This window comes from Chelonoidis abingdonii, chromosome 7 (assembly GCF_003597395.2).
Source record: "Chelonoidis abingdonii isolate Lonesome George chromosome 7, CheloAbing_2.0, whole genome shotgun sequence".
Classification (NCBI taxonomy): domain Eukaryota; kingdom Metazoa; phylum Chordata; order Testudines; family Testudinidae; genus Chelonoidis; species Chelonoidis abingdonii.
The window spans coordinates 30434014-30460998 of NC_133775.1; the positions used below are offsets into that span (position 1 = coordinate 30434014).

At 42.3% G+C, this 26985-nt stretch overlaps 1 protein-coding gene and 1 long non-coding RNA gene across 3 annotated transcripts in view; one reads left to right on the forward strand and one right to left on the reverse strand.

Moving 5' to 3' along the window:
• The first annotated feature begins 169 nt into the window (after positions 1 to 169).
• LOC116835746 (uncharacterized) lies at positions 170 to 1015 on the forward strand. Its single transcript, XR_004376288.2, has 2 exons — positions 170 to 348; positions 565 to 1015. It is a non-coding gene; the product is annotated as an uncharacterized LOC116835746 (long non-coding RNA).
• A 7586-nt stretch (positions 1016 to 8601) lies between these two features.
• Positions 8602 to 26985, reverse strand: part of DDAH1 (dimethylarginine dimethylaminohydrolase 1) — a 144744-nt gene continuing 126360 nt past the window's right edge. For both annotated transcript variants that reach the window (XM_075067775.1, XM_075067774.1), the window contains exons 5-6: positions 13720 to 13863; positions 8602 to 12944 (exon numbers count right to left, since the gene is read on the reverse strand). In XM_075067775.1, coding sequence (XP_074923876.1) covers positions 12828 to 12944; positions 13720 to 13863 — 261 coding nt within the window. In that variant the 3' untranslated portion in view covers positions 8602 to 12827. The remainder of the gene's footprint in view (positions 12945 to 13719; positions 13864 to 26985) is intronic.

Genomic DNA, 26985 nt, shown 5'->3' on the forward strand with positions numbered 1-26985 from the left:
CAGCTCTGCGTCCCTTGGCTCTAGAACCTCCCCTCTGCGTCTTCGCCTCGGCCTTTGTCACGTGCCACAGCGCCCCCCCCCCCCCTTCATTCCCTCTTCGCTCCCGGCTTTGCGGCGCTGCCTTGCACGGCGTGTCCCTGCCGCGGGGTCCGTGCGGGCTGGGTGAGAATTTCCCTTTGCGGTCTCCATTTCCCATTCTCGCCCGCGGTGACGGAGCGGCGCCCAGCCTCGGGAGAGAGGCCGTAACGCCGCGAGGAGAGCGCTGCTCGGCTCCTTCCAGTGCGGACGAGGCCCCTTCACCTGGCAAATCGAGCGGCTGTTTTCATCTTAATTCGCCTTCCCTGCCAGGTCCCGATGCTATAGCGAGCGGGGACGCCACGTGCGGCCGGAGTCGAGCCGAACGCAAGCTGCTGGCTTCACTTTATCACGTCTCTGGCGATGTAGAATTTCCTCGCGTGTAAAGGGGATGGGGTGTCATTTGGCTGCAGCCCAGAATCGTTTTGAGAAATAGCTCCCTGCCTCGTGGGGTGAGAACTGTTAAAGCTTGATTCATATGCCTTTTAGCAGAGCCAGAGAAACAGGCCATGCTACATTATCGGACCACGGAGAAAGAGGAACCGAGCGAGATCGCTTGCGCACTGATGCAGAAATTCGGAGGCAGTAGCGGTTTTCATTTGTTCTGGACTCTGGCAGAGTTTTCCACATTCTTCTGCCGTTCCACTATATTGCTTCTTTAAAGCAGGATTATAATCACTTTGAGGCCAGGTTTTAAAAAAAAATCACTCCCTCTCCACCACCAGAGGAATGACCTACATCGTTGACCACAAATATCCCTTCAAGGAGCTACATTCTTTGCAAAACTAATTTGTTTTATTTTTAACCAAAGAAAGACAAAATAATCATGAAAACCTAAAACCCAGTTGAAGCAGAGAGAAAAAATTAAAGGGGTGACTTTGTTCTGTTAGCAGTTCCAAGACTGTTTTCATCCCAAATACAGATCGCATTTGCCAACATATTTTGCATTTTACATTCCAGTAAAACTTGCCACTGTACACATACCAGTTTCAGTAGAAAATATTGGAAATATAGTGGTAAGGGGGAGGTGAGACCTAGACTCTGTATTATGAATTATATGAAGCATATCAAAGGAGATCTGCTTCTTCAAGGGCCAGAGGACCTTGAGCCAGGCAGCCTTGCCAGATTATCAGATTTATGTGGGTGACAGCTGTAAAGGACTGAGAGCATTCAGCAGAGAGAGGGAACTGGGGTTCTGCAGTAGATTCTGAAGCAGGCAGCTTGAAGGGAAGAGTGTCTCTTCCTTTCAAAATGGAGAGACAGCAGAAAAGCCTCTGGGAGCTGTGGCACATGGGCAGAGGAACTACTTTTTCATGTTTTGTCTAATTTTTGTTTGATAAAACAGTGCTCTGAAAGACTGTGCATGGCAGAGTGTCAAAGGGTAAGGGAAACACCCCCCCAAATTCAGGCATCCATGTGGCTGCATCTCTGACATAAAAAGAAAGCTGTACTTTGCACTGGTGGCATTTTTCCTTGCTTGAAACTGGCAAATACATTGGTGCAGCTACAACAATGGTTGAAATCAGGGCTAATTTCCAGGCTAGACAAACCTGTAAGTGGTTATCCCTAAAGATCTGCACAGCCAGCAGTGGAGGTCAAGTCAGAAGATTCTGCCCCCAAGACAGGTTCTTGGGTCTGGAACTCAGTTTTAAGCAGCTGGTTCCCAAAGATTTGTGGGAGTTTGGCCTTGTTTATGTTGGTTAGGAATGTGAAAAAAATTATATTTCTCACTGGCATTGCTATGCCAGCTAAAACCCCCGTCTCGATAAAGTTAAAAGTTATTTTGGAGGTATAGCTTATTTCATTTGTATAAGCAATATTGGCCAAACAAACCCTCTTTCACCAGTGTAGACTGGCTTTTTGCTAGGAAGGTTTGCCTGTATAGTTCTAATTAAGAGACCAAGGTGTGGTTGGGAGAGTCAGACACTGTAATGAATCTTAAGAAGCACACATCTTTTGTAGGGAAAATGGATTCCTGGTTCCAAACTCCACTCCTTTAATGGCTTGGTATTCTCAAGCTCAGTTCTTGTTCTTACATTTGAAAGGAGAAACTTACAAATTCTGTTACATGCAATCTTTACTCTGCCTGAATCTGAAGAAGAGCTTGGTGTAAGCTTCTCTCTCTCACCAACAGGAGTTGGTCCAGTGAAAGATACTACCTCACCCACCTTGTGTAATCTTGGCCAGTTAGTCCCTTTCCTTCCGCCGTCCTGCCCAAAATGTCCACTGTCCAAGTCTTCCCCCACATTCCTTTAATTACCTCCTGCTTTGTTACCACTGTCTCTTTCTCCTTGGGGAATTTCCAGTCACTGCACTTTCCCCCTGCCTTCAGACAAGAGCATGCAGCATCTTCTCCCCATCCCATTGTGCTTCACTTGGAATAAGTGGTTAAAGAATTCTCATGATTTATCATTGTACCTGGTCTGGGAGGGTACTGAAACGCTTTTTCATCAATGGTGGACATTCATGATACAGCAATTTTAATAGCAACAGGTTAATAAGGTTATATCAGTATCAGAATTCATAATATGTGCATAGGGCTCCCCAGATCATCACACACAGGAGTAGAGGTATAGAAATGAAATGGAGATCATAATGATGGGGAATAAAAATGACAGAGAGGGAGAGAAAAAACACAGAAAGTAAAGTTAGATAAGGGAACAAAAGCCAAATCAGATTAGAAAAACACCTTAAAGACCTTTCATTTTATAGACAATTTGCTTTGTTTGTTTTGTTTCTGTAATTTAATGATGGCTTTTATAGGTCTAAAAAGTTTCAGATTTGGATGCAATAGGTTACACAGTTTATTTTGGAAATGGTGCAGGTAGGTAATGATGGCTTTTTAGTGAAGGAAGTGGCCGCTAGAGGTCACTGTTGTCTCACACTTGGGCTCTTTCTACACAATTATTTTGCGTTAGATTCCAGTGTTGCCTCTGCACTACCGGAAATGCTAGCATAGATCAGCTAGCATTTTAACTGCCATGTTTCCTAACTTTGCTCAGAGGAGGTCTGAATCACAGAATGGTTAAAACAGTGGCCATCAGCAGCAGCCTGTCTACATCAGCATCGTTGCTACCACCAGTTGTGCTGCACATATTGTAGTACAATGGTAGAAAATTTAAAGAGTATCTACTGCAGACTAATTACAGATGAACAATTTTTATTAATAAAAAAGTGTTAATGACAGTTTTGAAGCCTTTCATGTCTGGTAGGTAAATAAAGGAAGGCATCTATGAAGAAGCAGCAATAAACATTACTTATTACTATCATAATACAGAAAACTACTGGCGTTACATAACATTTTGCAACAGGCTATCTTAGGAGCACCTTATTTAATTATGTAATACTTTGAATTATTTTTCTAGTGACAGACTGTTTCCATTTAACAACTTCTTTCATTTATTTTGTAGCAAAATGTATCAGGCTTAACTGATTTTAGTACCTGAAAAATTTCAAGACACCACAGAAATTATAAAAACAAATTTAAAATTGAGAAGATATTATTTATGTAGTACTGTAGGTGTGTGTGGTGCCCAACACATAAGTAGGAAGGCAAAGTTCCTGCTCTGGGGAGCTTAAAAACACAAGGATGGAATTCACCACTCTTACCCAACAGCCCATATAATGGGGCTTTGAGTAGGGAAATCATCAGGAGCCCCTCCATGGCTATTTTCCAGACTCTGGAATATCTTACACTGCTCTAGTGCCTTCAATCGGAAGATCTCAAAGCTCTCTACAAACAATGATTAAACATCACAGATGTGATGTAGGCAAAAGTTATTTAGCACATTTTACGGATTAGGGAGCTGACCCCAAAATCTTCAAACAGAGGTGTCTAAATCCACATTAGGCTCCTAAATAAATGGCTTGGTTTTCAGAGCACCTAAGCTCTGCATGCTTAAGGGAGTTGCCCATGGTCACTCAGTGTCTTGAGTTGGAGTTAGGTCTCCAGAGCTCCTGAGCCCCAGTCCTGTGCTTGAATGAGAAACCCATCCTTCCTTTATCATAGATGCATATATTGTGTAGCTTTCTTTGAAAAATTAAAACATGCTGTAGCCGTTGCTGTTATGCATAATTACTTTAATCAAAAATATTTAAATCCAGGTTGATTGACATCTATTACAAGTCAGCCTGGGTACAACATCCCACACTCCCTCCCACCCTCCAACCCCCTGCCTTGGCCCTGCATACAATTTCCCGACCCAGAGGTGGCCCTCGGCCCAAAAAGTTTGCCCACCCCTGGTCTAGAGAATATTGAGACTGAAATTATCACAGCTTTTAAGTGAGTTAAATTCACAACCACACTTCCAAAGGTGTAGGGAAGGAAGAATTTAGCCATTTTAATGATTTTTTTGTGTTTATGTATGTGCACAAAAACTGTATAGTATATGTAGTATACATTTCAGAATTGTACTGAAAGAGCTGTAAAAACTGCTTGCTAACTCAAGGCTTGCACACTACTCATCATAACAGGAAGGTCCAGATCCAGAACCTCAGTAATTAGTCTCTAAGACCCTGATTCTCAAAGGTATTTAGGCTCCTAACTTCCAGGAAGATCAGCAAGTTATGAAGGTGTGCCTATCTGGGGTGGTGCTCAGGGACACTGTGACTGACATTACAGTTTTGATAGATTGTATTTATAGTGGCAAAGGAAAACAGTAAGCTCATGTACCCTGAGTGCAGTATGTACCCACCTAAAAAAACCCGCTTTAGGTACTTGCAGTTCTCTCTTTTTGTTTTAGCTGTGCTTTCAGCATTTTCCTACAGCACATAAGAACGGCTGTACTGGGTCAGACCAAAGGTCCATCTAGCCCAGTATCTGTCTACCAACAGTGGCCAATGCCAGGTGCCCCACAGGGAGTGAAGCTAACAGGCAATGATCAAGTGATCTCTCTCCTGCCATCCATCTCCATCCTCTGACGAACATAGGCTAGGGACACATTCTTTACCCTTCCTGACTAATAGCCATTTATGGACTTAGCCATCATGAATTTATCCAGTTCCCTTTTAAACCTTGTTTATAGTCCCAGCCTCACAACCTCTCAGTAAGGAGTTCCCAAGTTGACTGGTGCGCTGTGCGAGAATTCCTTTTATTGTTTTAACCTGCTACTATTAATTTCATTTGGTGACCCCTATTTCTTGTATATTATGGGAATAGTAAATAAATTTCCTTATCCATTTCTCACATCACTCATATTTTATACCTCTATCATATCCCCCTTAGTCTCCTCTTTTCCAAGACTGAAGATAGCCTAGCCTCTTTTAACCTTCCTCTAGGGACCCTCTCCAAACCCCTAATCATTTTTTAGGTTGCCCGTTTCGAACCTTTTCTAGTGCTAAAACATCGTTGATGGTAAGGAGACCACATCTGTACACAGTATTCGGATGTGGCTACCATGGAAATGAAGGGGCAAAATATTTCTCAGTCTATTCTCTATCCCCTTTTAATGATTCCTAACATCCTGTTTTGTTTTTTTGACCACCTCTGCCGCGTACTGGACATTTCGAACTATCCACGATGACGCCAAGATCTTTTTCCTTACTCGTAGCTAAATTAGCCCCCATCATATTGTATGTATAGTTGGGGTTATTTTTTCCAATGTGTATTACTTTACATTTATCCACATTAAATTTCATTTGCCATTTTGTTGCCCAATCACTTAGTTTTGTAAGATCTTTTTGAAGTTCTTCACAATATGCTTTGGTCTTAACTATCTTGACATGGACATCAAGCGTATGTAGTATAGCCTCCGTGTTGTGTCTAGGTGTTGATTGGCAAACCCAGTTGCGTGGATATGTCCATAGTCCTTTGGGTAGCGCATAAGGCATTGAAGGAGCAGACTCTGAGGAGACAGTCATCGAAGTAAGGGTAAATCATGATCGCCAAAGTACATAGTGGAGCCACTACTACCGCAAAGACCTTGGCTAACATTCTGGGTATGGATGAGAGGCTGAACTGTACTGTACCCAAGGTAAATCTGAGGAATCATTTGTGGGATGGCTGGATTGATACATGGAAGTAGGCATCCTGGAGGTCGAGGGCTGAGAACCAAGCTCCTAGCTCTATAGATGGAATAATCACTGATAGTGACACAGTCTTGATTTTTTGTGTCTTCACATATTTGTTTAATGCTCTTACATCTATCATGCGTCCAATCTCCTTTTTTTGGACAGGGGAGGGAAAAGAGGGGAAATCAGAAAATATTAGGAATAAAAATCTTTGCCTTTGAGGTGCACATCAGCTGCAAACTACAAACCTTCCACATCCCTTTAGATGTTGCCTCATTCTTTTCCTCCGTATTTGTGAAGACTTAACTTCTGACGGATGAGTCTTGAAGATCATTTCCAGTGGGTACTCTATCCACTTTCCTCCCAACCCTCCCTGTCCCTCTTCAGGGACTCTTCTCACAAGAGACTGAAGACAGGAAATAGATCACTTGCTGTGTCTTGGGGTTATAGAACCCTAACAATCCCACCCCCCTCTTTCAAAAACCTTCTCCCACACACCCCCAGTACCCTCCAGGTTCATTTCCAGGCTCTTTCCCTCTCCCTCCGCTCCTCTGTTACCCCTGACTCCCCCAAGTCTTTGCACTGCTTCTGACAGGAGCAGGAAATACAGTTCTGTATTGTAATTTAAATGAATTAGACAAAGTTCTGTATTCATATACCTAGTAAGGAATCTATTTGTCAAAAAAAAAAAAAAATTACCAGAACTTTTTTTTTTTTTTAGCGTACATTGTTACAGACGTACTGCCTGACAGATATTTTGAAATAAATTACCAAAATAATTGAAATTGGCATGATTATATTGTTATTTTGACAAAATATGCAGAATTTTCAAATATTGTGTGCAGAATTTTTAACTTTTTCGTGCAGATTTTTTGGCACAGAATGCCCCCAGGAGTAATGAGGAGGAGCTTTAACTTTAACTCCTGGTTCTTTCGGGAGTTAGCCATCAATTGCTGGCAGAAGGTGCACTGGTGTGGGATGTGAACCTCTGCAAGGCTCACAATGTAGCAGCAGTGCTGTCCATAACTAGTATTGCCTCCCTGCAGGAGAGTAACCTTTGAACCCAGGGGAGCTAGGCATGCCCCTTACTGGGAGCAATCCTTGGAAAGGGGGAAAAAAACAGGGGTAAGGACGTTTTTCCCCCTTAAAAAAAAGGAATGGAAAGCCTATAAAGCTTAAAAAAACAAACAAACAAAAAAACCAGAAGCTCTAGTAGGAGCTAAGAAAACTGAACTGTATTAATCTGAGGAAGAGAGAAAAGCGGACTGCTATTTGCTCCGTCTCAGGCGAGGAGCAGTTGAAAAGGAACTGAGGGTGGTTTGATCATGCAGTGCTGGTTAGCCTCGAGGCAGAGCACGATGGAGGGAGAGTGCACGTGTTGGTCAAACAGACACGGATATCTAAAATCTGCAGTCAGAGATGCAGACACATCTACAGCGGGGCACCCATAGTGAAACTACTCAAATAATAATTAAATCAGTACAACTCCTCGCTACATTTAGACTAGGACTAACTAACCTTCCAGGACCAACTAACCTTCCCTTCAGAGCCAGAGTAGTTCTGCCCCCCTTACCCCTGTGAGGAGTGGAATCCTAGACTACGATATGCTAAAAGCTGTTCCATTACTAGCTAAGTCATACAACATGGAAGTGATATGGCTGTTTTGCTACAATACTATTCGAAGCAGCAATACGTTGAGCTTTTGACAATTAAAACAATTAAACAATTAAAAAGACTTTCATGCAGGGTTCATTGCCACTAGATGGCACTGAACTTCTGTGCACGTATTTGCATATATTCAGTTAAATCACAAGTAACTGTTTGAACAGTCGCTTGGCATGGATAAAATATAGTTCAGTCATCCTGATGCTATCAGTGCAAAGTGGTACAGCAGGGACTGGAGCACCAGAGATCAGGTACATATAACAAGCCCAGACATTAGCATTCAGCTTAGGAATAAAACTTCCAGTCTCTCTAAGAAAAAGGACCCAGACACAAAATACATCCTCCAGAAACCAATGCCCAGGCAACAGAGAAGTGTCATCATTAACAGTGTAATCGGCTATCTTGACCTAAAGAGTAGGAAAGAGAAGAGAGAAGGTTAATCTGAAGGAATGCACACAGTGGTCACTCTTAAAATTTTCTAGTTTTGCCTCAGATAAAATTTACCTCTGTTTTACCAGTATTCCCTATACTTAATATAGTACAGGGACCATCTAGGGAATCCTGCAATTACTGATTACTTAGTTATCCAAGGTTGAAGGGCAACCACTGTATCTGGAATATTAAGGCAATATCACTTTTAAAACACATTTTTAAAATGTTAACCTTAAACCATGATTTCTTCTTAAATGTTTTAGTACAGACATGTCTACTATTGGTTTTATTTCTAGACCTGTAGTAACCTTTAAGATTTGAAAAAAAAGCAGCATTTGAAATCAAAAGGTAGCGTAAAAGAAATAATATAGACTAAATCACAAAAAAAATGCTGTCAGTCTCAAAATAAGACAACCACAATTCATAGTACAACTGACACTTTATTCCATAGTGATGGGGGTACATAGTATAGAAACTGCAAGAGACAGAAAAAATCAAAGTAAATCTTCTCCAGTATAACAGTCTATGAAATGCAATGATGTTTTTGGCACAAAAGGTGGGCAACGATATACTGTAATAAGGTTCTCAAGGGTAACAAAATTGAACACTGTGGTGATTTTTTCATCCTGTTTGTGTTCTGCAGAACAATACAACATAGAACAGTGACTAACATGATTCACACGCAACTCTATGCAAGTTACATTATACCTCCACTAGAATTTGTATTAATTCAAGTGAGGTCCATAATATTTTGTTCACAGTCACTATATAAAGAGTATAATTCTTTTGAAGTGCTCTTACTTGTTCATCTCCATAATTATCCATCAAATCAGACAATCTGAACCAATAAACAAGTTTCTCCAAATGTTTCCATATGAATTTTGATGGTTACCAAGATAATTCTGCCTTGACTGCAATTAAATACTTATGTGGCTGAATACTACCACATTTTTCCACATTTTACTCAAAAACTGCAGTCAATAAGAGGGGAAAACGATGTCACTGTTCTACATTCCACTGAACTTTTATTTCTAAAATTGAACAGAGTGTTCCATGTGGAGCTATGAACCATTCTCATGGGAATAACTGTAATACACTTGTCTTAAAACTCCTCAGAATACTTTCTTGTAGTGCTATATGTGCAAGACTTAGAGAAGTATATATTTGTGTAGGAAACAAATGTGAGGATGGAGAAGCTGCGGTTTATCATCATATGGTACAGTATTTATCCACATTCTTATCAACAGAGATGAGTTCTTGCTGACACTTTATTCACATTCTGTTCAAAAGGGAAACTTACACATCACATGATCTTCCTAAACTTATGATGATGGAAAACAACATATGGGAAAGAGTAAAAGGTCTGTCACACACACCGTAGTGCCTTCATTTGTACTAAGCTAAATTATTTGATTTAAAATTTTGATTAAAGATTCAAATCTCAGTGCCAGCTATTTATCACTAGACCTTCTGCACTGGAATGACATGGCATGTAGTCTTATTTTTGGCATGAAAGGGTTAACATGGTGCAGCCAGTTAGCACATTGTGTTGCATCTCCATTTTTGGTTTGAGATTTTCCTTTTTTAGTTATGGACAATGATCTACATCAGGCATTTGAAAAATGTCGCAGTCCTAAGGATGTTCGATATGCAGGATGTTCATTAGCCATATACATGTTGCATCAAAAAACAGCCAGTGTTTTGGTTTTGCTTGAGTCAGGGTTAAAGTAAAGGAGAAAGCTAAGAGCAGAGGGAGAGTTTCTTCTGCTTTCCCTGGCCCAGGTCCCTCAACTGCCCCATCTCTCTAGCTGCCCTGACTTGCCAGACAGGGGGCATGGGTGGGGGTAGCATGAAGAATAATGCCTGACTAGGAAGGTTCTGGGGCTCCCACCCTTCTCAGCAGTCAGGTGCGGTTGGTCTTCCAGCTACAGGAGAATAAGAGGCACCTCAGCCATGAATCCCTACCTACCTTTTCCAGAGGATAATCTGTCCATTCACTAACTCTCCCTCCCTTCAAAGGGGCAAGTGGAGGAAGGAAACTACTTGCCACCTGTTCCATTCTCAAGGCGACAAAGAATACAAGAAACCACCAACCTCCACCACTACTGACTCCTTCATCTCCTCTGGTGTAAGACAAGAGAAGAGGAATCACTACAACACCCCTCCCAAGATACAGCTCCTGCTGCAGGCTCCCCCTTCCATCTGCAGGGAAAAGACAGTCTTTGTCAGATTCTAGGGGAACAAAGTGGGTCTATCAGTTCCCTCTCTCCTGGCATCTACGTGAGAAGGCATGGGAGAGTTACATTAGGAAAGGTCTGGGTGGAATGGGGGCATTTGCAAATGAATGGAGGGGAAGAAAGGAGGAGAGTGTAAAGGGATGAGGAGAAAAATGGAGGGACTACAGGAGGAGGGGGACAGAAGGAGAGATTTAGATGGATGAAGCAGAAACGTATCAATCAGAAAAAACTGAAAACCTCAGACAAAGGAACAGAGAGACAGGCAGGCAAAGAAAGAAATGACCAGGAAGTTGATAAAGTGTTCAGACTATTTGTCAGCCTTCCAGAAAATTCCCACTGCTGCTTCTGTTTGGGAATTTCTCCATTCTTAGTTCACAAATGATTTTAAAAGCTTGATGTAAATACTATTGTCTAAAATTCACTTTAGTGTCATGAAAGATGTATGAGTCAGTGGGCAAGCATGTGGAATTTGCCACAACAAATATATTTGTTTTAATTGACTACCACAATAGATATTCATGCAATTAAAAAAAAATAATCAGATGGCCATTATTCCAATGAGATCCCCAAGGACAGATCAAATATATATGCCCCCTGACTTCTGGGAAACAAGTTTCCCTTAATCATGAACATACTCCAGGAATAATGTCCTTTAGCTAATTCTACCACCATTCCTTTGTTTTGAGGTTTGCTAGTAAATTGTCTACATAATTACAGAAGACAAAAACTATACCGATTAGCAGGAAAAATAACTTCACTCCAAAAGAGGAAAGAACATAATAGGTAGAGGCTGAAATGAAAATACATATAAAAGATAAAAATATATTTCTAAATATCTTTTGTAATATAACGTTTTTACAAGTAACTCAAAACACTCATTTCTGTGGTCCACCTGATCACAAAAATATAGGCTTTTCAGAAGATGGCTGATATATGGCATACGTACAAGCCTCTTCCATTCCACCCAATTTGAAAGAAAGGTAACCAGACTGGGAGTCTGAACCCGTGGGCACACCTAGATTGAATTATAGGAAAGGAGATTGTCTGTCAGTCAAGCATATCAGAGACACATACCTCTTTAATGTTCCTGTATAGAGAGGCTTTCCCAAGCTGCCACATGCAATCTGAAATTGAGTCTAATCAAGACTACTCCTGGGGGAATTCTGCACCAATGTGAAATGCAAAATTTTGCAGAATTTCATATGCATGCAGAATTTCCTTTCCCCCAAAGAAATGGGCTGCAGTGCTGCTGGCCACCGCTAGGGACTGCAACACCCAGCAGAGCACAGCTTGCACATAGAAGACACTGCCCCAGGGGGAGGGACCTAAAGGGTTTCCAACAGCTGCAATTCCCAGCTGAAGGAAGGAGAGGACAGTGCACAGGAAACTCCCTGCAAGCCTGGGACCGAGCATCAGGCTGTGTGGGCCATGGCTGGACTCTGGGTGGAAGGGTGCGAGTATCTGAGCTAAGGGGAACCCACGGCTGGGCTTGGGGAGGGAGGGGGTTCAGGTGTATTGGCTGAGGGGGCCCTGCAGCTGGGCTCTGGGGGGCAAAGGTGGCAGAGAAACAGGAACTGAGTTGTCATAGGGGCTTCTTTAATGCACCACTCCTGGGGGAATTTTTGTGTGTGTCTGTATTATTATAGACATACTTGCTGACAGTAAATTACCAAAACAACAAACTGGTGTGATTATGTAGTGTTATTTTGACAAATAAAATATGCAGAATTTTGCAGAATTTAAAAATACTGTGCACAACATTTTCTATTTCTGGAGCAGAATTTTTCATTTTTGTTGGCGCAGAATGCCCCCAGGAGTAAATGATTCTACACAGAAGTGGCCATGCAATACTGGCTAGAATAAGGAGTATAATCAATACCACACTGTTCCAACTATCATAAGGAAAGCCTACTTACTATACAAGCCCAAATTCATGATTCTATTGAATGCCCTTCATTAGCTACCAATATCTTGAATTCCTGACAACAAGGAGAGGAACATAGGGGAAAGACTAAAGAAAAAAAAAAGGGTGATGAGGCAGAAAAAGGGAGAGAAAAGGTAAAACACATGGGAAAGGTGTCAAGACAATGGAGATGCTTAGCAAATGTTAGGAACTAATTTCCCCCCATGTAGTTTTCACATTGAGTATGTAAATCACTAAAGCTAGGGGTTAGCTATCACAGTTGTCTTTTGCTTGCTCATTGCACTATATTCATCCCAGCAAAAGCACATATACACCTTAAATACCATCTACCAGGACATAAAAATACACAAAGCAAAACATTTGTAAACAAGGGTTAGTAGCACAGTGGTACAGTAGATTGTCAATAAAAACAATAAAAGTGTGGATATAGATTTGTCTACCTTGCATGTACTTTATTGCCAGTTACAAGGGAGGGATTCTATATCTCATAATTCTGAAGTTTTGTTAATAAAGACAGAACAACAGGTGAGTAACCCATCAACTTTCTCCATTTCTGTGTTGGCTATAGGGATCAGCATGTGGTCCTTGAGTTTTTCAAAAACCTGGTTAGGAAATAGAAGGAAAAAGTCATTACACTTGAGCATCATTCCCTTCCATTTCCTCCAACTATTTATTGAATCAATATAATGGAAACAAATTTACAAATGAGAAGTCGTGTTGCCAAATCCCACCCCCACCCCAGCTTTGGCGCTCAAGACTTTAAAAGCATCATAACTGTGATTATTCTGCTCTCCCTGGGGGAGAATACAAGATTGCAGAAGGGTCACAGGAGGAAAGGGGAAAAATCCTCAGCCCTCTCCCCACTTCCAGTGTGCTGCTAGGAATTAGGCAAGTTAAAAAGAGTAACTCTACCCATTGTGTATCTCATTCTCTTACTGATTCACTGTGGATAATCGTTTCTTCCTTGAAACCACAGTTGTTTCTTCCCCATATTACCTTGATGATTAGCCAGTTGTTGCTAATAAATAGTAATACTTCGCATCTATATGTTACTTTCCATCTGAGGATCTCAAAGCATTTACAAACATTAATGAATGAATTCCCTGAATAATGCAGTGAGGGAAGTATAATTATTCCCATTTTACACTAAGGGAACAACAGGAGGAGAAAGAGATTAAGTAATAAGGTCAGACAAAAATCAGTAGTGGAGCTGGAAATAATCATTTGATGCGTTTACAGGTGTGTGCATTTGTGCACAGTACTGCGGCCCCATCCCAGGAGGTACTGACAATTTTCAACTCCCATTGGACTGCAATGAGATTCAAGAACACTCAGCACCTCACAGGAAGAGCCCCTGATTCATAACTCTACCTTTACCTTTGCACTTTCTGGATATTCCTCAGGGGCTTGGTGCAGCAAAACGTGGCCTTTGCCTGGAATGTTGAGATATATGCAGTTTGCTGCAGCGTCATCGGGCACCGTCAGTTTGTCATAGCGATGGTCACTCATCTGCTGCATGGTCTGTTGACAGAAGTGAAGCTATTTAGAGGAAGTGCACTAGCTTTCCAAAATCAATGTACAAATGCAAACCTAGAAAAAGGAGCTGATTATGGTTTCACAGGAGCGATTTCACTACATAGCAAGTAAGGTTTCTTTTTATGTCTGGACTTTAAGTACAGAACCTCCTGGTATCAAGAAGAAATGAAGTCAAGCTGCCTCAACTCAGATTTAAATTTTGAAAACCCTTGTACAATGGTGGGATGACTCAGCAGGCACCTTCCCCCACCACCCACAAAACCGTAGTCAGCAAGGTTTTCTCCTTATGGGACATGGAGTGATTTTCATGGGTGCTGAATACCTAAACTCCTTGTTCACATCAATGGGAGATACAGGTGCTCAGCACCCCTTAAGGACTGGCCATTCATAAGGTCTATAAAAAGAAGTGAATTAAGTTAATATAAGCAGAAAAGTAGCACTCCGCAGCATGGGTTCAGCAGCCTCCAAATTCTTCCCGAAGACCTTTTTTCTGTCTCCCAAACACCCACTCTTTGAGCTCTTCCAATAAGCACTTCTGCCCAGGGAGCCTGAGTTAACTTCTTGTTCATCAGGGGACCACAAAGGAGATATCATCACTACAGCTGGGAATGAGCTTTTCACTCCAGGTAGTGGTGCTAGCGGGACTTGAGCTCATGTGCTAAAAACAGAAGTGTGGGCATTGTGGTTTAGGCAGCAGTTTGGGGTCTCAAGCTGACCCGACCCCCTGGATCTGAGCTCAGGCTGCTTGCAGCTCCAGTGGAGACATAGGCTATACCCACACTGGTGTTTTTAGTGAGCTAGCTCAAGGCCTGCTAGCATGAGTCTGTTTACCTGGGCTAGGAGGCTTGCGTCAAGTTGTAGCATAGACATACCTGTAGTGATGCTTCAGAACAGTAGAGTTGGCAGTAATTGCTCAGGATTTTTGATTTGGCTGCTTATAAATGTAGGGTGAATATGCAAAATTTGGATCTAAGTTGGGATTTCAAAGACTCAGAGAGTTTAGGAGGGTAATTGTATCAAAAGGTTTCGGTTTAAGCCCCATCTCTATAATTACACATGTAAAAAACAATTTGAAGACTATGAGCCAGATTCACCACTGCATCACTCCAGCTTTACCGACATAAAACTAGAGTTACAAAGTAATGAACAAGGCCCAAAGATACTGCCCCAAACTCTGGCCTTATCCAAAAATCTTAAGCATACCCAAATATTCTAAATAAGTTATCCTCTTAAATCACTGCATTTTGTGGCTTTGTACGTACTCTCAAATCTCTTTACCCCTTTCCTTGCTCTCTCACCATACAATCTCGATCCCTCTGGCCAGGATCTACTGGCTCCTGATGAAGGAGAAACCACCAAATACCCAGGGATCACGTGATGCATTTAGAAGAAAAACCCTGTATTTAAACTACTCCCAGCAAAATCTTGTGAACAAAGAACTTAGGCCATATTCTTCCCTCGGACGCATTGGTATAAATCCAGAGAAGATCCACTGACTTTAGAATTACCTCAGTGTAGCTAAGAGCACAATTTAGTCTATTGGGTCTAGATGAATTTACATCTGAATGATTTATGAGGTCACCTGTGCTACTGCTCGTCAGTACAAAATGACATATGAAGTGAAGCAGAGAAAGGATCTACAGCACACTGTTCAGTAATAAAGCACCTAATATTTGCACACACCTCCAATGATTCCTTTGTCTGGGTACATTCTCCACATTGTAGTCTGACTCATACATATCCTGTGGAGAATATGAAACTGAAGTAAGGAATGTCATGCATTCCGGAGGAAGTGTTTATGTTACTCTCACTTCTTGTTTCTTCATCAGATAGGAAATTCTTCTGAATTGCCAAGGTCCCATCTACCTCCATAGAAGAGCTAACAGGTTTTGTTGGAAGAAACAGCACTTTTATTGCACTGCCTGCATTTTTATTCTTGATGTCATTGTCTTTGTTTTCCTATTTTTGATCTTAACTTGCTTGTATTTAAGTTGCCCTCATCTGTTTTTTAAACTCTCTCTGATAACCGCAAACACTTCCCAGGTGTAGAGCCTACAATCACAAGTAATCACTGCTGATGGTAGCAAGTAATAGATGTCTGGAAGATCAGGCCTTTATAGATCACACTCCATAGCTGTCTTTCCTCTCTGCAACTGATCTTTATAGACAGGCGTAGGCAACCTATGGCATGTGTGCCGAAGGTGGCACGCAAGCTGATTTGCAGTGGCACTCACAGTGCCCGGGTCCGGGGGGCTCTGCATTTTAATTTAATTTTAAATGAAGCTTCTTAAACTTTTAAAAAACCTTATTTACGTTACATACAACAATAGTTTAGTTATATATTATAGACTTATAGAAAGAGACCTTCTAAAAACATTAAAATCTATTACTGGCACGTGAAACCTTAAATTAGAGTGAATAAATGAAGACTCGGCACAGCACTTCTGAAAGGTTGCTGACCTCTGTTATAGACCCTATTTAAAGCAGTATATTCTTTACTAGGCCTGCATCGCACTATTGGTATCAGTACAGGAAGGACCAGTGCCTGGATACAGCAGGGTTTAAGACACTGGTGTTCTTCCATTCTTGGAGGAAAAGCAAAGAGAACCCTGGTATTGTAATTGTGTTGCAGCAATAGTTCACTTCTTGGGAACATACTGTGATTCATTGCAGAACATTTGCTTTAGATGTTGCAAAATGGTATTTAATACAGAATGATGCAGAAACCATTCATACGGTATTCTTTTGACTTCTTTTACTGCATAAAGGGCTTCAGACAGAAAATAATGAATATTGCATAATAACTTCAATGAGAGGGAAGGCCCTACTCTATAACAACAACAGACACATGGCAGATGCATTGGAGACTAACAAAACGATATTTTGGATGGACTCCTCTAAGACAAAATAATATAGAAGTAGTGACTGTGTTAATCCTAACAAAGAGAAGAAAAGGAGTGGGAGATGAACTAGAAATAACAAGAGCAAGCGTCTAAGAATCCAGCGGTGAAGGGGAAAATTATTTTAGGTAGCTAGTTCCTACGAAGGACAACATAATAATGTGCTCTGTTAAGTACGGGCCCTTTGGAGATGCAGAGATTCTAGTGTACAAATTAACCCCTTATCCCCACCTTCACATTTACAAATGTTTTAAGGTCTGGAAGGAACGTGTCTTTCCCCTCTGCAAAAGGTACCTGGCTTCTCTCTTAGTCTCATTCTTTCTTACTATACTCTGCTCACTCATTCCAGAGTGGATTGCATTACTACTTAAAACGCCATTAAAGTGGTTGTCATCTTGTTGACGAGATACTGTTGCTTTTAGGCATCCATCTTGTTCACCTAAATCTCAGCTTCTATTTAAAGAGAAAAGTATGCATTTGTATAAAAACATACAAGTAAAAGTACAAAAGTGGGAAGCAATGGTGCGGTCATGTCTGCCTGAGTCTGCAGAAGGCATGAAACAATAGCTCTGTGAGGGGGAGTCTTCCCTTTAATCTCAGTGAGGTGTTAGCTCTGACATCCAATAAAGACAATTTAAATGTCAATGTTTTTAACGATTTCACTGCTGTTAAGCATGTAAGAAAGAAGATGGACATTCTTATTATGGGGATTTGTGCAATCTACTGGGAGCGGTTGCTCATTCTGGTGCCTAGAATGGATGATCCTGGGAAAGTGTTACCATTCCCCTCCCACCCCTTTTCCAGTGAGGCGGGTATGGAAACTAGCGCTCCTCACAGGGCTATAGAATTTTCTATGAGGGATTGGAAGGCTCCTCTCATCCACCAGCCATTCAAATGCAGTAGTGGCAGCAGCTGGGTCCTTCCCCTCCCTCTGCTGGTCGCCTGAAGATGGGAGGCCCCCAGAGAGGTGGCAGAAGTCACTTTTCCTCTCGGCAGTGGCAGGAGCAGAGGCAGAGCCCTAAGAATGGCCACACTTCCAGAGCAGTTAGGGGCCAGTCTGCTGTGGTGGTGGGTGTGGGGCCAGGCAGTTTCTTTCCAGGCACGAGCGGCTGCTGGATTGATTACACCTCGCTCATGTTTTCAAGCTTTTACTTGACAACTATAAGGGCTAAAAACATTTTTTCTTTAAAACTGAGATTCTGAAGTCATCACATGACTATGGGAAACATGCCTATTATGCCTATGCCTTAATCCAGTGGTTGTCATCCAGGGTATTCGTACCCCTGGGGGGTGCAGAGGTCTTCCGGGGGTACATCAACTCATCTAGGTATTTGCCTAGTTTTACAACAGGCTTCCTTAAAAAAAAAAGACTAACAGGGTCCAAAAGAGAACTCAATGCACCTCTACCCCGAAATAATGCAACCCAATATAACATGAATTCGGATATAATATGGTAAAGCAGCACTCCGGGGGGGCAGGGCTGTGTGCTCCGGCAAATCAAAGCAAGTTCTATATAACACAGTTTCACCTATAACGCGGTAAGATCTTTTGACTCCCGAGGACAGCGTTATATGGGGGTAGAGGTGTACATTCATGGAGGATAGGTCCGTCAATGGCTATTTGCCACGAAGGGCAGGGATGGTGTCCCTAGCTTCTGTTTGCCAGAAGTTGGGAATGGGGGACAGGGGATGGATCACTTGATGATTCCCTGTTCTGTTCATTCCCTCTGGGGCACCTGGCATGGGCCACTGTCAGACGACAAGATATTGGGCTAGATGAACCTTTGGTCTGACCCAGCATAGCCATTCTTATTTTCTTATGTAAAGCACTAGCCAAGTCAGTACAAACTAAAATATCATGCATACAATGACTTGTTTATACTGCTCTATATACCATACAATGAATTGTAAGTACAATATTTATCTTCCAATTGATTTATTTTATAATGATATGATAAAAGTGAGAAAGCAAGCAATTTTCCAGTAACTGTGTGGCTGTGACACTTGTGTATTTTTATGTCTGATTTTGTAAGCAACTAGTTTTTAAGTGATGTGAAACTTGGGGTACACAAGACAAAAATCAGACTCCTGAAAGGGGTAGAGTAGCCTGGAAAGGTTGAGAGCCACTGCTGGCTTAATCTGCCCCTGCCTATAGTTATTCAAACCCTACAGAGGGAGAACCAAAGCTAGAACAGCCAGCACACCATGCAAAATCATGTTTTGAACATATGCTCAATTCTACGACAAGCAGCGTCTGAGTTTGGAGCCTTAGCTAAGTGGAGTTTGGGTAAAGTTTGGGAGAGTGCCACTACCTTCCCCCTATGAAATTCCTGCTACATCTAGATCTGCAGGCTGAAAAAAAAAAAATTAAATCTCATTTCATAGAAGACGCATAAGCAGTAAATAGACTTCTGCTGTACACTCTAAACCATCCCCATATAAAACAAGAAGTCTAATGGCCTTCAGATGCAGCAAAAATACACCGATATCTTTTGGAAAAAAAGAGACAGGTCATTTCATCTAATTTATGTATCAGACCCCCAACTGGAAAGATCTTTTTAATATTGCCTTATGTACCAAGATCATAGCAGTCACGAAGCGAGTTTGTAGGAGTCTGGCTTTCTGCCCAGGAGCACTTGCATGACCAGTTATACTAGCAGCCAGGCATTTCCTGCATGCCTAGTTTTTCTGGGAATTCTCTCCAGCCTATAGAGGGTAATATTCACTGCACATTCTCTCAGCCCTTAGTCATGCTTTCCTTATATTGAAGTCATTCACATGGCCTAAAATGCCTTTTCTGTAGTGTTTTACAGCACGTCCTCAGCCAAACTGAGGTAATGGGTAAGCTAAATAACCCTAATTGTGAAACAGCAATATACGTGAAAGAGAAATGTTGAGGAGTTTAAGCGATACTTTAAACATGTCTGGCATCCTTTAAAACAATGTTGTGTTAGCTATCATATGATAATAGACCCCAGTGCATTCAGACAGGCCCTTGTGCAGAGCCCCAGTGATTGCAGGCTTCCGCTCGTGTAGAGTTCATTACAGGAGTGTCACAACAGTCAGCAGAAATGTCGCACCTAAAGTGCCTTAACATCCCAAGGACCCCACAGACACACAGTATACAGTGTACTAAACAGATAGGAGAGCTGGCCAAAATGTCATCAAGCAGATGTGTTAATCAAAAGCCTGAACATATTTCAGTTTTTTCTTCTTTTTTGACAAAATCCCCAAAACCTGAAAAATAAATTTAGACATTTTTGTTTTCTCTCTCTCTCTCACACACACACAGAGCAAAGCCAAGAGTTAGTAAATGCCAGAATTAAGGTTACTTATCCAACCCTAATTAGGGCTTGGCTACACTGGCACTTTACAGCGCTGCAACTTTCGAGCTCAGGGGTGTGAAAATACACCCCCCTGAGCACTGCAAGATACAGCGCTGTAAAGCCTCAGTGTAATCAGTGCTGCAGCGCTGGGAGCGCTGCAAGCTCCATCTGTAGAGGATGTGGTTTACGTAAAGCACTGGGAGAGCTGTCTCCCAGCGCTGGCGCGATGACTACACTCATACTTCAAAGCGCTGCCGCAGCAGCGCTTTGAAATTTCAAGTGTAGCCATACCCTAAATCAGCCCCCGTGGACTCCCACAGAACACGTGTAGAATATACACATATACATTCATATCACATAGGAAAGTCTGTGGCAGAGGAGGAATAGAACTGGCTCTTCTGGGTCCCAGTTCAGCATCTTCAACACAAGAGACCATCCCTTCTCTTCCTGCAACCCTGTTCATCCCATGCATTAAATGAGGAAGGAACTCTGTTCAATAAATATGTGATAATGTAATTAAATATTGCATCATATTGCGTATGGAGAAGGGGTTGAATTAAGGTTGTAACTGTAACATTAATTCTGGCATTTCCTACCTTTTCAGTGCTTAATTTTGCAGCATCACTATTCTTTAAATGTAAGGTCTTTTTGTATGTCATTTTAGTTTTTCGTTTGTTTTTTTTCTAAAAAGAAGAATGCGAAATGGATGTTCCATCATGTGGAATGATACTGATCTCCACAGGGGTCATCAGCAGGAATCCACAAAACAGACCTATCACTTGTGCTAAAGGAGTAACTGGCAACAGCAGCTAGCTGCTATCCTCTATGTAGACCAGAGGTGGGCAAACTACGGCCCGCGGGACCGTCCTGCCCAGCCCTTGAGCTCCCAGCTGGTGAGGCTAGCCCCCACCCACAGCCTTAGTTCACCGTGCCACCAGCGCTTTGGCTCACCGCTCCTGCCGGGCAGTGAGCTGGTGTGTCTGGCTCCAGCCGGGCAGCGAGCTCCTGCTGCTCTGAGCAGCATGGTAAGGGGGCAGGGAGGGTTCGATAAGGGGCAGGGGGTTTCAGGGGGCAGTCAGGGGACAGGGAGCACTGGATGTGGCAAAGGTTCTGGGGGGTAGTGGTCAGGGGACAGGGAACATAGGAGGTTGGATAGGAATGGGAGTCCTGCAGGGCCTGTCAGGAGGTGGGGGTGTGGATAGGGGTCAGGGTAGTCAGGGGACAGTGAGCAGGGGAGGCTGGATGGGGATGGGGTCCCGGGGGGTAGTTAGGGGCAGGGAGTCCCGGCAGGGGGTGGTCAGGGGACAAGGGGCAGGGGGGTTTGAATGGGTGGGAGGGAGTGGATGGGGGTGGGGGTCAGGCTGTTTAGGGAGGCACAGCCTCACCTACCTCGCCCTCCATACAGTTTCACAACCCCGATGTGGCCCTCAGGCCAAAAAGTTTGCCCACCCCGATGTAGACTCATTGCTAGAACGGATGTTTGCTACACGTACAGTAGCAGGATGTTAGGAATCAGGATCTCTGGGTTCTTCTTTTCCTACTCTTGAACAGAGGGTGGTCTAGGGGTACATACAGCACAGCCATGCACACAGATTTAGCATATTTGTTATAAACTGCAGTGTAGAAAAATGGCTAATGGGTTTATCATATTAGAAACCTGGGTTCTATTCACAGCTCTGCCAAAAGTGATTTTGGTCAACTGGGGGAAAGGATACTTGCCTTCCTTCTAATGTAGGGCCTGAGGCCTTGCACTCAATAATAAGATACCCCCATAATAATAAACAACAGAAACTGGTCAGGGGAAGAGCCAAGTCTAGAACTCCTTATCTCCTCCTTGGTCCCAGCCTAACTTCCTTTGGCCTAGGTCAAAGGGTATTTTGCAGTTGCTGCTTTGTCTGCGTATTGTCTGGAGCTCTCTTTCTGACTATGTGTCCAAAAGCATGCGCAGTGCAGAGAATGGTCAGAAACTTTAGCAGTAGGCCTCTCACAAGCTCCTCAGAGCATCTGGAAATGGTGATTTTCAGAGTCTTATACCCTGACCAAATTTGGATGGATTTTCATGGAACAGCAGATGGCACTTCCCTGTCCCCAGAATCATTCTCTTACCAAATTTCAAGTTTCTGATCTAAAGCCTGGAGGTATCAGAACTCTTCAAAGATTCTGTAGGACAATAATTCAGATGGGATATCTAAACTGTTTTCTCTGAAAGTTTCAAAAGGAATTCAAACCGAGGCAGAGAGCAAGCATGGAAAATTTCCATCCAAACCATTCAAGTTTGGCAACTGAGAAGAGAAGATCATAACGGAAAAATATTGAGCAACTTAAACTATATATGTCACGATGAACTCTGTCTCTGATGATGAAAATTACATCATTCTTGGGGTAGCTGGTAACTCACAGCCAGAGATGTGGCAAGCTCAGCGATAGGCAACAATGTCCAGGCTGGCTTGTTTGTGGACCTATGACCCTGCTTGAAGTGAAGAACCAGTTACATTCACTTGGAGGCTGCTGCAGACCTATAAACCTTTCACATGGTTAAACCATAAGAAGGGGGGAAAAGACTCGTGGCCAGTGCATTACAATAGGTGGGCGGAAGACGAGGAAGAAAAGGGAAGAGGAAAATTGTGGCCATCGCCATCCTGGAAACAGTCTATTTTTATGAAAAGCACCAATGGATCTTTATGTCCAGACAGATTAGAAGACCTTGGTTTTTAAGGTTTGATCTAAAAGGCTGCTACCTCCCTTCACCTCAGTGTCAGATTTCATAGTACTCCATTAAATGTACCTCCAGACAACTAGCAGAGATTTGAACATGTGATTCCAAGGAGCCTAGATATTAAAAAAAAAAAATGCCTAAATTTCCAAGCCATATCCCAGTAGAGGACATACTTGTAAGACTGTTTCATTGTGGATGACTGCTTTACAGAAGTAATATTACTTACACCCTAAACCTAGTGAAGCAATAAATGAGAAGGGAAGAAAAAGTTATCTGTTCTCCCAGCTGTGCATAGGCAATTGATTGGTTGGATCTGACCCGCTTCAAACAAAGCTAGCTACTGTGTTGTCCTCCACTGTACCAATCTCCACCAGTACAGTGCTAGTATGGACAGAATGGCATGCTAGCTCCAAACGCCATTTTTCTCTAGGACTCCAGTGTCCAACCAAATAGCGGAGATAGGCTCCACTTCAAGTAACAAACAGTGCTGTGAAAAATCATGGGAACTAAGGTTCAGTACAAGGAGGTTTGGGACAATGAGAGTAGGCTTGGTGCATGGAGGAAACTGGGTCTTTTCCATGATAAGCTGCACCGAATCCTTGGTACTTGCCCTTCCACACAGATCAAAGTCCTAGTGAATAGCATAGAGGCTCTTTGAAATGCAGTGGTGAAGAATAAGGTGGAGAACAGTAGTGCCACATACCAGGCAGGAAAAGGATGAGGAGCGGGACCAGGAAAAAACAGAGACTTTGCCTGGATTTCATGATGTTCCAAGAGTCCCAGGATTCAGACATAGCACTAAACATGAAGGCCAGGCCGTTTCAACAGGAGGAAGACGTGGAAGCCTCATATGGCATAAATTGTAGTAGAAATTCTCATTAGATGTTGAGATACCTCTTCGAGATTTGGAATAAAATACTAAAACCTTTCCAAGACATTGATAAGAACCCATGTGGGCAGTGCCTATTGTAGTTTGGACCTCAGAAAAGAATAATTTTTGGATAAACTTGGTGTATTACAGACGAAGTAGTGGAACTAAAACAGTGGGTAATATACCAAGCATCTAGTGTAGACAAGACCATAGTGAGATTGGTGCTTAGACTGTTGGCCACTTGTAATAGTGTTGGTGGTTTAGTCTAGGCTTTTTTTTTTTTTTTTTTTTTTCTTTTCTTTTTTTTTTTTAAATTCCTACTGCATCCCTTCAGTCACGTATTCCACGTTGCCTCATTTTTAAAGAAGTCTCCCTTCCAGTTCATTCCATAACTAAATGTTTCCTAACTCAGGAAAGCCTTTACATCCTCACAAATTTAAATTGGCAACATCTGATGCTCATTAGCACTGCTTCAAAGCACACCTGTGCTGCTTTACCTCCTTCAAACAACCTTGTACTAAGGTCACACTGATGTGACGCCATCAGCATTATAAACGGGCTGATGCAGAAGGCAAGTACCTCTTGAGGAAGGGAAAAGGAAGTGACTTAGATTTGCTGTTGTTTTTAATAAAGGAATCTAGACAACGAACATCCTGTCTTTTGAAACAGGAACTCACGAAGAGAAGGGAAGCTGATGCCCCGAAAAATAAAGGAAAGCAAAGGAGCAGAAAAACAACAAAACAAAGTTCCTATTTACGGAAAGTAAGCTGACAACTCCCTCAATCATTGCAGCCTCTGTCTCTACTCCTCTAGGCTGACAGGATCCCTGTTGGTCACAAGTACATATTTAAAGGGGTCCCATACTTACCTTGTCTAGGACTTTAAAAAATAAAAAGTCTTGCTGTTCCCAGTCATCCTACAGGTTAATTATATCGAAGTGTATGTTCTCATGAAGACTAGATTCTACAGCAACTGGTACCTTATAATCCATAAAATCTATAGACAGGGCCGGCTTTAGGATGTGCAGGGCCCAATTTGAAAGAGCTGCCACCGAAGACAGCGGCAGCGATTTAGCTGCTGCTGAAGATAACAGCAGCAGTTGGGCAGCAGCTCAATCGGTTGCCGCTGTTTTCGGCAGCACTTCGGCAGAGGGTCCTTCCTCAGCAGCATTTGCCTTCTGTGGCCTTACCTTGTGGGGGCCCTCTTCCGGACACTTCGGGGTGCTCTGAGGTGCAGGGCCCAAGTCACGGGAATTGGGGGAATCAGCCTAAAACCGGCCTTGTCTATAGACAAATACAACTAAGTAAATTCAGTCACATACACTAAGTTTAATACAACAGGTATTTCAAAGACATGTCTCTCAATTTTAAAGAGGTTCTAAATATTGTACTGTCTTAACTACTGGTGTTTTTGTTTTTTTTTAAAGTAGTGTTCATTCTGGTACACAATGAGAGCCAAACCCTATGAGATGCTGAGTGCTCACACTTCCCAAAGCAGTGGGACACTAAAAGGAGTTGAAGATGCACAGTGCCTTGTAAGATCAGGCCCAGAGTCAATAACTATAAGCTAAAGGAAAGTCTTCAAGAAATATCAGGCTGAATTCACAAAATTTTATCAGCAAGGTTTAGAACAGCAGCTGTCTCATGTAACTATTTTTTTTTCAACATTGTATTTAGAAGCAGTTTATCTGTTGTTCTCTCTGTTTCACTAAGCTCATTCTTCATTGCTACATTTACACAAAAGTCAGCATCCATCTGCACTTGCAACTTATTCCCTACCTGAAGTCATCCTCTTTGGGCTGTTAATATTTGTAATCATTTCCACAGCAACTCACTGCAATATCATAAATAGAGAATTATGACTTCATGTGGGGAATAAGAAGAGGCATAAGTGATTAATGCTAAAGGAATAAGAGGCCCTGTTTTTTTTTTTAAAACGCAAAAGTCTTTATTACTAAAAAACGAGAGACTAGAACGACAGTATTTGTAGATTTTTATCTAAATAAATTGTTCTTAATATTTTCCAGGAGGTATTTGCCAGTCTAGCAGAATACAGAAGTATTAAATTGCCACTTGGGGGCCCTGTTCTGCAGGCACTTACATAACTCATAGATAGGAATTTCTTAGTATTTACACAATTGAGTGTAACTCTGCTATGGTGGTTGATAACAGTATTCTGCTTTTTAATAATGGCACATTACAGAAGCCCTAGCAGCTACACAGGAGATGTGCACCATAAGAACCAGGACAATTTTGTCAATGTTATAATAATTTACTCCAAAGTCTCTGCAAGCACTACTCTGAAATCTTGGCTTTGAATAAAGACCATGAACCCAGTTGCTTGGTACAGACTTTTTCTCTACTTCCTTCCTTCCGTGAGGCTTTATGTAGCCTCTCCTGACCTGTATCAGAACTGTGCACTGAGCTGCTTTTGTAATAGCATTCTTCAGCAGGAGTTAAGATGATGAATGATCAATCCCACTCCCATGTACCAGTGAAGTTATAGAATGGGAGAGTCAAGACTCAGACAAGCCAAAGATGTTATGAGCATCTTGTATTTAGGAAGGAAAGGATACTTCCAGAGTTCTTACTATTCCACTACTATATATTCTAATATAACCTAGAATCTGAATGTATTCCTAGCTGCCAAGAATTAGTTTGGAAGCCCAGAGGTCAGTTGTTCCACATTCCGTCTGAGTTCCTGTAGGGAAGAAACAGTTACAAGCTGAACTGCATTAAATCATTGGCGGTCTCATCTTTGCAATCGTTTTGCAACCCCAGCAAGACCTCATCATGGAGACAATATGACAACTCTTTACACTGGTAGTTGATTTCATAAGAGAATGGATGGAGTGTGAAAACTTAATACAGTGAGCAGAACCCCAGACTGCCAGCACAAGGCATTGGACACTGCTCCAGAAGGAGAAGTGGGTCACGTGGCTTGACATCAGTGTTTGCTTTACCAGTCTTATGATGATAAACCTTGCCCACGCGGAGTGTCTATTTTGGATCAGACTCAGTTCACCAAGTGGTGGCATGACGCAGTACCAGGAGCTTGACGTAAATGACTTGAGAATGATACCTTTTACTAACTCTATGTAGACTTTGGCCTGATGCTACAGAGTCTATGCAGAGGGCAGCCTAAATCCCGGTGGACAAGATCATCACTATTGGTTTGTGGAGGTTGCCAAAAAATACAGTAGGACCATTTGCTGGCATATGTTTGACTTTGCCAAGGCTGTGGTTAGGAGCACTGTGTGTAGCAATGAAGTCATAAGGAACTGCCAACAGGTGTC